This window comes from Anomaloglossus baeobatrachus, chromosome 1 (assembly GCF_048569485.1).
Source record: "Anomaloglossus baeobatrachus isolate aAnoBae1 chromosome 1, aAnoBae1.hap1, whole genome shotgun sequence".
In the NCBI taxonomy this organism is placed as follows: Eukaryota; Metazoa; Chordata; class Amphibia; order Anura; family Aromobatidae; genus Anomaloglossus; species Anomaloglossus baeobatrachus.
Window position 1 is genome coordinate 263,386,251 of NC_134353.1, and position 15,752 is coordinate 263,402,002.

Below are 15,752 nucleotides of genomic sequence, written 5' to 3' on the forward strand. Positions count from 1 at the left end.
GAAGAGTTGGATACAGCGCCAGAAGATGGCGCTTCTATGAAAGTGCCATTTTCTGAGGCGGCTGCAGACTGCAATTCACAGCAGTGGGGCCCAGAAAGCTACCTGTGCTGCGGATTCCAATCTCCAGCTGCCTAGTTGTACCTGGCTGGACACAAAAATGGGGCGAAGCCTACGTCATTTGTTTTCTAATTATTTCATGAAATTCATGAAATAATAAAAAAAGGGCTTCCCTTTATTTTTGGTTCCCAGCCGGGTACAAATAGGCAACTGGGGGTTGGGGGCAGCCGTACCTGCCTGCTGTACCTGGCTAGCATACAAAAATATGGCGAAGCCCACATAATTTTTTCAGGGGGCAAAAAACTTCTGCATACAGTCCTGGATGGAGTATGCTGAGCCTTGTAGTTCTGCAGCTGCTGTCTGTCTGTATGGAGAAGAGCAGACAGCAGCTGAAGAACTACAAGGCTCAGCATACTCCATCCAGGACTGTATGCAGAAGTTTTTTGCCCACCAAAAAAATGACGTGGGCTTCGCCATATTTTTGTATGCTAGCCAGGTACAGCAGGCAGGTACGGCTGCCCCCAACCCCCAGTTGCCTATTTGTATTTCTTTTTTTCCCTGAAGAAGGAGACGGTCTGTTGTCTCTGAAACGCGTAGGAATGCTGTAAATAAAAGAGAAATATTATATCACTTCCAACTCAGTGGTTTTTAAGCGCGGCATATACCCGTTTTTCTTTTGTCCACCATTATATTTATAGCCAGGTACAGCAGGCAGCCACGGGCTGCCTCCAACCCCCAGTTGCCTATTTGTACCCAGCTGGGAACCAAAAATATAGGGAAGCCCGTTTTTTTTAATTATTTCACTTATTTCATGAAATAATTAAAAAACAAATGACGTGGGCTTCGCCCCATTTTTGTGTCCAGCCGGGTACAACTAGGCAGCTGGGGATTGGAATCCGCAGCACAAATTAGCCCGAGGTTTCTGGGCGCCTCTGCTGCGAATTGCAGTCCGCAGCTGCCCCAGAAAATGGCGCTTTCATAGAAGCGCCATCATCTGGCGCTGTATCCAACTCTTCCAACAGCCCTGGAGCCGGGTGGCTTGTTGGGTAATAATGAGTTAATACTAGCTTTGTTTTACTAGCTAGTATTAAGCCAGAGATTCTTAATGTCAGGCACGTTTGACCCGGCCATTAAGAATCTCCAATAAAGGGTTAAAAAAAAGACACCACAGAGAGAAAAAATACTTTAATAGAAATAAATACACAGACACATTAGAGACTCAATCTTTATTACCCCCTGTCAGCCCTCAACGATCCATGGTCTTCTGTCTTTCTCGTTCAACAAATGCAGCTCTGCTCCATCACTGCTGAATGGGGGAAGACGCTGCTTCCTGTGCAGCCTTCACTCCGTGAAGGCTGCACGGGAAGCAGCGTGCAGCCTTCACTCCGTGAGTGATCAGTGCTGCTGGCTGTCAGCGGTAACAGCGGTAATGCTGACAGACGCGTTACCATAGCAACGGTGCTCCCGGAGCCGCGGTTAGCGGTGACGTCACTGCTAACTGCGTTGCTATGGCAACGGTGATCTCCGTTAATGACCGGCTGTGTCAGCCGGTCCCTAACGGAACGGGGAGTCGACTGTGTGCTAGAGCATGTCGCCGGTACACGGCGATACACAAATGTGCACCGTGTACCGGAGAGTGCAATGACAGGTCCTACATGACGCGTCATAGTCCTGTGACCAGTCTGTAGCCAATGAGATAATAGCCACGTGACTGGTCACATGGCTATTTTGACATCACGATAGGTCCTGCATCACTGCTGGCAGTGCTGGTCACCGGGAGGATTCAGCGATCATCGGATGGAATAGCGGCAGGAGACAGAGTGCAGGAGGGATCGCGGGGACCGGTAAGTGTTATGGCAATGTTTATTAACTGTATGTGTACATTTATAATGCGTTTTTATGTGTTTGTGATTGCCTCCCATTATATCCTATTGGTTCGAGTTCGGTTCGTCGAATGTTCGCCGAACTGAACTCGAACGAGACCTCCGTTCGACGAACCGAACTCGAGCCGAACCACGGCCGGTTCGTTCATCTCTAGTGAGGAGTCTTATAGCTGCAATGCTTCTCTGGGATATATTCAAATTGTCTCTTCAGGGAGGAAGGAGACAAACTCTAATGCCACCTATTGGAAGTAGCAATCCTAAAAGTCAAAAGTGGCTCTTTAACAAGCCTTTTCATAAAACCTAGGATTTATGCCAGATCAGAACCTCCATTTGTAGACATGGTATTTTGGGATGAATATTCCTCGTTAGTGCACTAACGTTCGCATCCTTCCTTAACACCTGCCTAGAAGACCTACAAACACTGAAGTTGCAAATGTTGTGAAATACAAAATGTGTCTCAGTCTCACAACGTTTGGCCATCACAGTGGATGCATAACAGTATATTCAACATAGATAATACTTGGACCCTACCCTCCCAAAAAAAAAAAAAAATCACATTACACAACTAAAATTTTGATAGACTTCTTCATGCAATGGATTTCATTTTTCTTATTGTAATGTGTATATTTGCAGATTTAACTTGAAGGCAGCAAAACCAAAAGGGTACACTTATGGAAACAAGGAGTGAAGAAACAGATGTGATACAAACCAATCTATGTGTTCAATCTTAGCTTCCTCAAAGAATCCACCTTTTACTTTGATAACAGCTATACAAACCCTTGGCATTTTCTCAAGCAACTTCATCATTTAGTCACCTGAAATGGCTTCCAATGAACAGGTATGCCTCCTCAAAAGTTGATTTGTGGAATCTCCAACTTTCAGAAAGTGTTTGCGAATATCAGGTGTGTTTTGAAGAAGAACTATTGGTACACAGCTCCATACTATGCTAAGCCCTGTTTTACAACTGTTCTAAGTCAGAATATGATAACAAAAAGTCAACTAAGTAAAGAGAAATAAGAGTCCAGCATTACATTAAGACGTGAAGGTCGGTCAGTCCGGAAAATTGCTAGCATCTTGATGGTTTACTAAGTGCAGTCATGATCATGAATACCTTCAATCACTGTGATGAAACTGGGTTTGATGAAGACCAAGAATTACCTCTGCTTCAGATGATAAGTTCATCAGAGTTACCATCCTCAGAAGTTGCAAACTGACAACACTCCAGATAATATCTCTCGTAAATTATGTACCCTTAGTAAGGAGCTGACACATCTCACCATTAACTGCACAGAAAACATGGTTAAGAAGCAGGCCTATACTGTAGAAGTGCTGCATGGAAACCACTACGGTGGAACATAAAGAAGAAGAAGAGACTTGTTTTGGCCACACAAGTACTGAACTTTAGATCAGTGCAAATCTGTACTGTGATTTGTTGAGTCTAAAATTGACATTTTTGGCACCATGTCTTTGTGAGGCACAGAAAAGGTGAGCAGATAATTTCTACATGTTTGGTGCACACAATGAAGCATCGAAAGACAGGTGTTATGATGTAGCGGTGCTTTGCAGATGCCACTGATGGTGATTTTATACAAATTCCAAGTACACTTAGCATGCCAACCACAGCATTCTGTAACAACATGCTATTTTATCTACTTTGCACTTCATTGGACCATCATTTATGTTTCAACAGAAAAATGACCCAGAACACACCTCCAGACTATGTAAGGACTATGTGATCAACATGGAGACGGATGGAGTGCTGAGTCAGATAACAAGGCCTCTATAATCACCTAACCCCAAATTAATTGAGATAGTTTGGAATTGCTTAGACTATATAGTGAAGGCAAAGAAGCCAAAGAGTGCTCAATACTTCTAGTACCTCCTTGAAGACTGTTGGAAAGCCATTCTAGGTGAAACATGATGAAATTGCTTGAGAGAATGTCAAAGACTGTTACCAGATTTGAAAGGGTCATGCTTTGAGGAATCTAAGGTCCAACACAAAGGCTGGTCAGTTTTACACAAGTTTCTTAACTGTTTGCTACAATATGTATTAGTTTGTTGTTTTGATGCCTCACATTCCAATAAGAACAAGGAAACCATTGCAAAAACAAGTGTGTCCAAAACTTTTCACTGGTGCCGTATATATTTTTTTTCACAATAAATACAGTTTATTAAATATGTGTGCAATATATTATACATAATTTATTATGTCAAGAGTAAAAGCATGAGGAAAAAAGATGTAGGATAAATATAAAATAAAGCAACATGATACATTTTACAATAACTACATATCTAACAAAGTCATGTGAATGTATGCTATATATTTTATGATAATGTGTGGGACACAGAAATGAGTGGACCTGTATAGAACATACTACTGTGACTATCATAAGAAATATATTTGTGTAGACATTTCTTTTTTCGCTTTCCATATTCCATTTAATATCCATCTACATCTTCTGATTTAAAGATTCACAATATTTAAAGGCAACCTTTGAACGTTTATATACTAATATAATGTAGAGCAAACAGCCAATAGGTAAATTGCTTGTCCAATTTCGAAGAATCACTTGACAAATAGGTTAGTGCTTACTGTCACTACTACGGTATAACATACAATCAGATAATGGTGCCATCTTGTGGGGCACTATAATATTACACACAGATAAACTAGAAAGTCAGTTTGTAGATATTTCTAATTATTATACTCTGTACCTATCTGTATATGAAATTATTGCTATTCCTAACAGATGTTTTTAACGTGAGGTCAATGAAAATGTTTTTTCGACAAATTAATCAAGCAAAAAGGATGGGTAACTAACAATTTTATGGACAAGTTGGAAAAATCCTAAGAAATTATAAAGACAATACTTTATATAAGTCTACAGTTCAAAACAGTAATAGGAATACATGTCTGGATTTCTTGTAAACTGGAAAATTATGATACATAAAGAAACTTTCTGCAGGTTTTTGCTATGTAAGCAGAAGCATGCTGCAAGGGTTAACACAGAAAATTCAGGAATGCCTATCTTGTCAAGGTTTAATCTGATGTTTATTTGCTGTTTGTTTAAGCAGTAGGACTCTTATCATTACTTAGACTACAATGTCATGCATGGCAGTACGGCACACCCCCTCCTCTGATTGACATGTCAAAGTCAATATACAAACTCTATTGAGAGCCTGATGTGGGTGGAACAGCTCTCCCAGCTCTGCTACATGGCTAAATCTAAAATTTCTGATTGTTTAAAAGAACGGCTGCACCCAGTAATCTAAGTTATACATCATGCAGCTCTCAGATGAGGTAGCAAAAACCTGCTGACAGATTCCCTTAAAGCTCTTTTCAGATCATATAATCTGAACACATATGCAAACTTTACAGTGAATAGCCAAGTATAGTTATAGGCCTTAATTCACCTGACACTGGCCAAAAAGTGACCTTTCGCCTCAAACAGGCTAGTATATGATACATCCTCTGTTTTTGTGAGGGATACCATAAAGACTCGTCCCTAAACTACATATAGCCAAACTAGTTTCTACTAAGGGCTTTACCTAAAGATATAGGGATAATCTGCATTTGAAACACTATCTTGAGTCTAAGTGGAGAGCAGCTAAAGGAAGAAAATGAAGTTAAATTCTTCTCGCAGCCTTCGCTTTCTGTCATCAGGGCGATGCAGAAAGCTGTTCCAGTCACCGCTCTCTTTATAGTTAGTGCAAATGTTATCACTCCCGTCACCTTGACTGACAATCCACACACAAAAGCTACAGAGAAGGCTGTCTTTTAAGGAGCAGTAGGCTTGACTACAGCTGCATTCACTGTATAGTTAGTGGTGACTACAACTGCTCCCTGCAGCATCCCTATAACTGGAAACAAGCAGGTGCAGGGATAATATAACTTTATTTTCTCCCTTTAGCTGCTCTTCCATTTAGAATGCTGAAAAGGTTTGAAACTGTATTTACTTGAAGATTACCTCTTTGTATATACACTTTTTATGTCAAAATATTTCCTTTAAAGCACCTTTACATCACTGAAGTGAAGGACAGAAATTCAACTGTCAACCATTTTTTTTTTCTTACTTCTTTATTACATCCTTCATTTTTCTATTTTATTGCATTTTTCTACTTATTTTCCTTATCTACTTTTAAAGGGAACCTGTGATGTCAGAATTCCCAATCTAAGGGGTACTTCTCACATAGCGAGATTGCTAGCAAGATCGCTGCTGAGTCACAGGTTTTGTGATGCAGCAGTGACCTCATTAGCGATCTCGCTGTGTGTGACACTAAGCAGCGACCTGCTCCTGCTGTGAAATCGCTGATCGTTACACACAGTGCTGGTTCATTTTTTGCTCGTTGCTCTCCCACTGTGAAGCACACATCGCTGTGTTTGACAGCGAGAGAGCAACAAACTGAATGTGCAGGGAGCAGGGAGCCGGCGTCTGGGTAACCAAGGTACACATCGGGAAACCAAGCAAAGCGCTTTGCTTGGTTACCCGATATTTACCTTGGTTACCAGCGTACGCTGCTCTCAGGCTGCCAGTGCTGGCTCCCTGCACACGTAGCCAGAGTACACATCGAGTAACTAAGCAAAGTGCTTTGCTTAGTAACCCAATGTGTACCCTGGCTACGAGTGCAGGGAGCCAGCGCTAAGCAGTGTGCGCTAGTAACCAGGGTAAATATCGGGTAACCAAGCAAAGCATTTTGCTTAGTTACCCAATATTTACCTTGGTTACCAAGCGCAGCATTGTTTCCACGAGTCGCTGCTGGCTGGTGGCTGGTCGCTGGGGAGATCTGCCTGATTGACAGCTCACCAGCGACCATGTAGCGACGCACCAACGATCCTGACCAGGTCATATCGTGGTCGGAATCACTGGTACGTCATTTAGTGAGACGGTACCCTAAGTAAAGGCAGAGCAAGCTAAGGATTCTAATTACCCTCCAGATAATGTTAATGGATTCCAGATCTTCTTTCTCTTTTTAGCATACAGAGAAAACATTCAGAAATACCGACAAAATTGCACACTATAACTGAACTGTCTGGATGTGCATCCAGCATTGCTCTTCACGCCTCCTGTCCCCTCCCATCTACATAGTGTGTAATGGGCTGACTCACTTGACATCACAATGAGCTGGCAATCAGTGTTGTCTGAACAAGATGGAGGTGAGATATTTTTCATAATGGATGACAAATTTAGGAGACGAAGGGAAGAGGAAGAAGGTTTCTCTGATATGATATATTACAAAGATTTTTTATATTCACCTGTGCTATCAATTTAGGCAAAGTTTATTGAAAGTACAGTTCCCATAGAAATTAGCTAACTAATGAGGATAAAGAGACTAATAACGACTCTACTTGTCTCAGAGTTTAGTACTGTTACGTGTCTCAGCCTTGCTTCCTTCGTCTATAACTGGCTCCCTCTGTGCTAGTCTGTACCAGGCTAACACCTCTGACATCATCACCCAAGGCCTTTCATGGTTGTCTCAAGCAGTTTGTGCTGTCTGAGTATTCAGGAAGCATAGCTATCAAAGACCAAATATATTACAGGAGTTTGTCTCATCATCCACTATACTCAGCTTTCTAATCATCTCTGTAGCAAAATCCTGCCTGTTATTCAGCAATTTGCAAGTAAGTGCTAGCTCAGTCCTGTACATCCTGGTGCTATTGTACTCTCAAGTCTGTTTCTACTACTTGTGACTAAATCATCTTAGCTAATACTGGTGCTGTTCTCATCAGTGTCTTTGGGAGCAAGGTATCTCATGAACATTTGTCTCTACTATCCTACGTGTAACTATATCTCTGCAAGCAAGTAACCAATTTGCCTACAGTTAACCATTTCCCATTTGTAGAGACAAAAATCATTGTAGCAGTTGGGTACACAATGGTAAAGAGACTTTGAGGGTAGCAATATAACTACATGGAATTTATTGGAATGGCAGCAATAACGAAAATTAGGTGGTATTTCTTAATCTGTCATTAGACAAGTAGTATTTTATAATAAAGATGTCCTACCCTATTTTCCATAGGGTCATAATCCAGTGCCAAGACTCTCCCGATCTGTGATGTCAAAAAACTTTCATACTGTGTCCCATCAAAGTTTATCCTGCGTATGTCATGCACATTTGCAAACAATAGGAATGGCCGAGGACCTGTACTTGAGACAGAAAAACATTTTGAAAGTTGAATATTATAGATATGAACATAAGAATAGAACTTTTTAATGTTTTTGACATGCTGCATTTATAGACATAACCGGTTTACCTTTTTGTTGCCACAGTCGTAAGAGGGTTGGTTTTTGCCGTATAAGTTGAATTCTTTCATTTTGGAACTTATTGATCAACTTTTGTAATAATTCTTTGTGAGGTTATATGGAAATCAACTGTGTACTATGCTGGTTACTATGAAGCATACCTGGCATGTTACTTTGAGATATTATGTGTCTGTGCAATTATGGAAATTTCAAGTATGTGTAGGTTTTATTTGTTACAATCTTTGCCCAAAAAATAGCCCATTTCTTGAAAGGTCCTGGCTGTAACACACAGCCATTACCTGCTGAGTATTGCAAAAGCTCATCCCTTGAGTCCACTCCATACACCCGCTTCAGTCTTGTGCTGTACATGTACGGTGGGATGTGAAGGGGTTAATGTAAGAAACTATATTTGTTCTTGTAAATTTTAATAGCTGCTATATGTATAAAAATAGATGCCGTATGGATGACAATATAGATGAAAAATCTAGATGAAAATTGGGCAATTTTTTTTTATACTTTGAGTATCTTTTATGGGCTTTTAAAAACCTATATGTCATGTTATGCTATACGGTTCATCTGTATGGGAGTTGATTTTATTTTTATATACATTAATGTTCAGTTATACCAATAAGTCCATGTTTTTTCACACTTTTACAAAATATAGTAACTTTTTGGGGATAATGTTTTGTTTTGTAATTTTTTAATACTTAAAGTTGGTGACATCACAATCCAATCTACAGATTGCTGATGTAATGCCTGGTATACTGAATATAACAAAGCATTATTGCTAGTCAGCAATAAACAAATAACCAATTGTTTAATCATCATGTTTAATCCATGGCATGGCAATCCAGCAGCAAGCCATAAATACATCTGCGTCACAAAGAGGGTTGACTGAGAACGCCTTTCCTCTTTGGAACCAAAAAAGATTTGTGCCGCCCCCGCGACAGCCGACGGGCTGCTCGGATCCAGATCCGCAGTGGCTCGAAGCGGTCTCTGGACCCGAGGCGGGGTCGCGCGGCCACTCGAAATGAAAAAGGGGGGTATTTACAAGGAGTGAACAATAAAGTTTGTGACGCCACCCACGGGTCGTGGTAATGTGGTATACCACCGCTGCTGCGTTTGGGGGAGCGCCCGTGAGCGATGGGATGACAGCTTGTGATGTTAACCCCTCCGTGGGCAGGGGGAAGGTATCCCAGGGCTTGGGAGTGGAAGGATGGGGACCCATCGGGAGGAGAGGGGTACCACATACTCACACAGTCCAGGAATTCTGACACAGACAACGGGTAAACAAAAGTCCTGAATGTCCTGCAAATGTTGTTGGAGCACGCTGGGTCCGTGCCCTTTTGGCGTTGCAGGTGGGTCTGAAACCTTGTCCCTTGGCACTGTGTTTACTCTTTGTGGATCCCTTTTGCCTGAAACTACTCTGGTCCCGCTCACCCGTGTGGCTAACGGAGTGAGCTTGCTCTCAGGGTTCACGCTTGGGATTTCCTGGACGGTTTTGGGAAGTTCTATCCCCCTCGTTGCGCTAGTAACCCGATTTTGGAGCGGGTGGAGAACGGCTCGTGAAGACTCCGTCCTCGTCGGGTAAGTTACTGGGCTGCGTGAAGCTACTTCCCAGCCTAGGGTCCGTGTACCCGTCATGTCCCGGCCCCTGCCCGGTTGTAGCACAAGGCCGCCGAACTGCCCAACGATTCAGTACCATGCCCCTTGCCACTACCCCCTGCGACCGGGGTTCCAGCTCCTTCTGGCCAGGCCAACGTCCAGCACCTGGGACGGGTACAGGAGCCCAGCTCTGCAGTGTGACCTTCCACTGTCACTGCTGCGCTCGAACCAACTACTGACTACTCAACTACTGACACTTCTGGCCCTCCTTCTACCATCCCTCCATCTGGACAGCCCTATTCCCCTCAGGCTGCCCAATGGGTGTCTGGTGGGTGTGGTGCAGAGTTTTCCTCAGGATTTGTGTATACCTGTTCTTAGCAACACCAAAGGGACAGGACCTGTAACCAAGGAGGAGCAGGTACCATGCAAAAGGGCAGGTTGCACAGCATCCTCGTGACAACCTGATAGGCCAGGGCGTCACAGATTCACTCAACTATATTTTGGCGTATTTCCTTGCTCATATTATGGATGCTGTTTCCATAACAAAAATTTACAAACAATTTCTGATGTTTGCCATAAACCAATCAAATCATAACATTTTAAATATCTCAACACAACTAATAAGCCGGTTTGAATGACCACTGCAGTCTCAGAATATTTCATCTCCTTCATAACAAGCATGTTTAGTAATTAGTAGTGAACCTTTGGCTATTATGACCTTCTGCAAACATGATATATAGTCAAAAACCCACTTTTGGTAGTGTTCTTGAATAATCTTAGCCCATTCCTCAAGGACCATGGCATCCAGTTAGTGAATATTCCTAGGTTTGTGAGTTTCAAATCCGACTAATGATTTTATATGGCACTAAAGTTAGGGGTACTTCTCACATAGCGAGATCTGTTGAGTCACAGGTTTTGTGACGTACCAGTGACCTCATCAGTGATCTCGCTGTGTGTGACACTAAGCAGCGACCTGGCCCCTGCTGTGAAATCGCTGATCGTTACACACTGTTCTGGTTCATTTTTTGCTCGTTGGTCTCCCGCTGTGCAGCACACATTGGTGTGTTTGACGGCGGGAGACCAACGAGCACCGACTCTGTGTAAGCAGCGTACGCTGGTAACCAGGGTAAATATCGGGTAACTAAGCAAAGCACTTTGCTTGGTTACCCGATATTTACCCTGGCTACGTGTGCAGGGAGCCAGCGCTAAGCAGTGTACGCTGATAACCAGGGTAAGAATCGGGTAACCAAGCAAAGCACTTTGTTTAGTTACCCGATATTTACCCTGGTTACCAAGCGCAGCATCGTTACACGAGTCGCTGGTGTCTGGTCGCTGGTGAGGTCTGCCAGATTGACAGCTCACCAGCGACCATGTTGCGACACACCAGCGATCCTGACCAGGTCGTATCGTGGTCGGAATCGCTGGTATGTCGTTTAGTGAGACGGTACCCTAAGACACTCCACAATATCATTGCTCTTCTTCAGACTCTAAAGGGTGCTTTACACGCTGCGACATTGCTAACGATATGTTGTCGGGGTCACGTCGTTAGTGACGCACATCCGGCGCCGTTAGCGACATCGCAGCGAGTGACACCAAAAAGCGACGATCAACAAGTGCAAAAACATGAAAAACCGTTGCTCGTTGACACGTCGCTCCTTTTCCAAATATCGTTGCTGCTGCAGGTACGATGTTGTTCGTCGTTCCTGCAGCAGCACACATCGCTATGTGTGACACCACAGGAATGACGAACATCTCCTTACCTGCGTCCACCGGCAGTGAGGAAGGAAGTAGGTGGGCGGCATGTTCCGGCCGCTCATCTCCGCCCCTCCTCTGCTATTGGACGGCTGCCGTGTGACGTCGCTGTAACGCCGCACTTACCGCCTCCTTAGAAAGGAGGTGGATCGCCGGCCAGAGCGTCGTCGCAGGGAAGGAAAGTCCGTATGACGGGTGTTAGCGATGTTGTGCGCCACGGGCAGCGATTTGCCTGTGACGCACAACCGACGGGGGCGGGTACGCTTGCTAGCGATATCGGTACCGATATCGCAGCGTGTAAAGTACCCTTTAGTGTTTGTAGACTTTGAGGTAAGCTTTGAATCATTGTCATGTTGGAAGGTCTAATGATATCCAAGCTTTAGCTTCTTCACAGAAAGCATGAGATTTTCTCCTAGAATTTCCTGAAACCTGAAGTCCCTCTTACTCCACAAACTGCAAGATTTCAGGGCCAAAGGAAGCAATGCAGACCTAAACCATTAGAAAGTACCGCCAAGATTCATTGCAGTCAGGGTGTGCTCTACAGCAAATGCGCCTACCGCTGATTCATCAGTTCCAGATTTGTTTCACCACTCCACAGAACAGAAACCTGAAATATCCGTGGTTTTTTAAAATGATTTTCTAAAACATTTAAGCCAATTATTATTGTGCTTCTTGGCCAGTACAGGACGTGTACACCCGGCTTCATACTGTGCATGACTGAAAGTGCCTGGCATTCAGAAGCGCGGTCACAGTGAACACTACAGAGGTACGTGCGGCAGCGCTGGTGATGCTGAATTGAATAGCATGTTAGCACACCCCCGTGGGCGTACTAACATGCTAACAGGGTGGACTAGTCAGGGGATTTAACGCCATTGACACTCTTGTGCATTGAAAGGGAATTGACAAAAAATATAGAATTTTGAGAAATCATTAATGACTTTGGTGAAAAGAATAGCCGTAAGAAACTGCCTTGATTAGTTCTATATTAATTTCAATATATTGTAAAATATCGTATGATTCTAGTTTAGTGTACGATCCTATTAAAATCACATAAAAATGTACTAGTTCACATTATTTTTTTATCTCAGGATATTCCTTTTCTACAGTTCCTAAAGGCCCTAAAAAATTTTGTAGACCCTAGGTACAGTGCCTACTGTGCCTAATACGAAAGCCAGCGCTATTCTACCTTACTAAGTACTAGTCCTTGCTTATTCATCTACAGTACTCGCATGAAGAAGTTGAATCATTTTGTGACATGCAGTTCCCTTACAGAAGTTTCATTTGTTAATCAATATACTCAGATAACCATTTTTTCTATAAACAAATCTCTTAAGTTTTACTGACCTGAAGCAAGACAGCTTTTCTTGTCCTTCTGTAAAATATACCCTGGAAAACAGTGACATTCCCAGCTGTCATCTTTGGATCTCCTGCATACCTGGCTACAGCCTCCATTGTCTGGAGAAGAACAACCTGAAAAAAACAACATTTTTCAACTGAAGCCTCAAATGCTACCTCTGAGGAAGACTAAATCTGCCTTAAAGAGGTTATTGCGCTTTGAACAATTTTATTACTGAATGTTAGATGCTAGCAAAATAATAATCCACTTCACTAACATCTTCTGTTAACAGTTTACAACTGAACCCCAAATTTTGTGTATGTTGTGAGCAGGATCTTTGATCAACTATATTACCTTCTGGCACTGCCCAATGGCCAGGCTGTTCAATCCATACCTGCTGTATCATTTACTATGTAAAATGTAAAGCCCTGAAGAATAAATGAGGGTGTATTGCCCCTGAACCCCTCAGAGCACTACTAGGTACTCCGTCCTGACATAGATGCAGGGCCTGCCCCCAGGGACCAGGAGGCCCAGTGCCAGTAACACCTACACACATAACATCCCCAGTTTTCCACTCCCCATTAGGGATGACTGACTAGTCCGGGACCCAATGGATGGCTACCCAGAGGCGGAGCCGGTCCAGTCCACTATCAACAGCCCGGTAAGAGGGGATAAAACAGACATAAACAGACACTCAGACCGGAGAGTCCATTAGTGACAGTTGAAGGAGACGGACATGTCTCCAGACGGAGTCGTGTAACGGTGACCCAGGTGGCAAGGAGAGTGGTTGCCAGGGAGGGTACAGCCAGGTACTTCTGGAATCAGAGCACCGATGGAGCACAGGGCCCTAGGTCAGGCAACAGCTTCAGGCAACCTGACAAATACCTTCACAGTGAGGGGACCTTCACGGACCTCACTTACCCAAGAATCCGGGGGCACCAGCAGTAAAGATTGAGCCAGGGAGCGGAACAGAACACCGACCTTACAGGGTTAGCACTGCCCACCATACGGACGAGAGACTGCCAACAGACAGTAAGGAACCCACAAATGCTCCAGGCTATGGGGTCCCACCAACAAGTGAGAGGTGCCGGGGAAAAAGACTACCAGTTCACCACACCGGCACTGGGACAAAAGTGACCAGGGGTCTGAACCAGCCGTCCTAAAGGCCACAGCTCAACATCACTGTGAGTAAACAGAAGTTGCACTGCATCCCCATCATGTGGTCTCCCTTTTTTCTGTAATGGACCTTCCATTCATTCCCTGGGGTCCAGCTCTACTTGCGGAGGGCCTACCATCCAGGCTGCCACCACCATCAGCCCCAGAGGTAATAGACTGTGCAGCGGCGGTTCCATCACCATAACCACAACCCGCAAGTGGCGTCACAATACAAACTCTTTCACTCCCCTGTGTACAGTGTGTCCACCCATATCCTGTCCACCGCCATTAACTTGAGAATGGCGGCAGCGATATCGTTGTTTTCCACCAGGTGGCGCTATAGGTGGTTTTATTGCGTAGCGCATGGCTACTTTACTATACCTAGACACCACTTCTATGCCTATAGCTGCCGCCGTTCTCATGTTAATGGCGGTGGACAGGATATGGGTGGGTACACTGTATAATGTGACGCCCTGGCAAAACCAGGCAGTCACACATCAGGCCCCCACATAACACCATCCCTCACAGGGTTACATACAGCTGACCTGAAACCCTAGTCACCCCCCTCAGGGCAAGACAGGCACACCAGTGGGCGGGACCAGGTGGTTAGGGAACGCCCACCTAGGAATCTAGACAGCCCGGGGTGGGAAAACAGCAGATTTGAGTCAGTTCAAGTTTGGAGTTCAAGTTGAGAGGAGTGGAGGCTGGGGCTAGGTGTAGCTCCAGGAGAGGAGAAGCTCAAGTTGAATGGTGCCAGGGTTGGAGCCCTGGTACCTTGGCTAGGTGGCAGATGGTGGTCTCCGTCGGCAGGCGACGGGAAGACGGCAGCCGGAGATCCCAGGTGGACCGGGACAGGGTTGGAGCCCGCCGGTACCGACACCAGAGACCCGACCCGTAAACCGTGCACAGAGGGGGTACTCAAACCCTGAAGCCAGGACCGTAACCAACGGCCTAGCTAGTCAACCGATTGAGGGCAGGATTATAGGTCCTGTCCAAACCAAGTCCCAAAGGCAGACAACCACCCACAGAGAGGGATAGGGCAACCGCCAGGGCCCATAGATCCCACGGGTCAGCGTCAGCGGGCACGGCTCCTCAGGTACACAACAAGCCAGGAGCGGACTCCTATGTTCCATACCGGGAAGTCCAACACAAGCAAACACAGTGCAGAGGGAAAAGACGGCGGCCACCAGCCCGGGTGGGGGACCAGAGTACAACCGGCCACGGCGACCGGCCACCAGCACCTTGGTTTACCAAAAGACTCATGTGATTAATTTAATTGTGAGTAACCAAACATCCCCTGGTACGTCCGGGCGCGCAGGCCCTTGCCATCGCCATACCATGCACAGAGACACTGGGTCCCGGGGCAACCATCCCTACCCATGGAGGGGTTAACATCCAGCTGCCACTACATCTCCCCCGGGTGTCCCACAACAGCAGCGGTGGTGTCCCACTTCACCACACACCGTGGGTGGCGTCACGAACTGAATACGGCCAAGGCCGTACAACTACGTCCCCCTTTTCAGTTGGTGTATCCGCGTGACCCCCGGGTCCGGAGGATCCCTCGAGCCACACAGCGGGTCTGGATCCGAGCAGCCCGGCTGCTACAGGCGTGGGGGCGGCACAATAACCCTTTTTAAAAAGCATCCCCAGGGTCACGGAACTGGGTATCGGCCATTATACAACAGTGACACAGCATCCCCGTACATATACGGCCCGGGACCG

General features: G+C 45.0%; 1 protein-coding gene across 3 annotated transcripts in view; it reads right to left on the reverse strand.

Moving 5' to 3' along the window:
- The window catches only part of EGF (epidermal growth factor), a 298,020-nt gene that overhangs the window by 152,879 nt on the left and 129,389 nt on the right, over nucleotides 1–15,752 (reverse strand). For all 3 annotated transcript variants that reach the window (XM_075349333.1, XM_075349340.1, XM_075349348.1), the window contains exons 9-10: nucleotides 12,884–13,009; nucleotides 7,945–8,081 (exon numbers count right to left, since the gene is read on the reverse strand). In XM_075349333.1, the coding sequence (XP_075205448.1) occupies nucleotides 7,945–8,081; nucleotides 12,884–13,009 (263 nt within the window). The remainder of the gene's footprint in view (nucleotides 1–7,944; nucleotides 8,082–12,883; nucleotides 13,010–15,752) is intronic.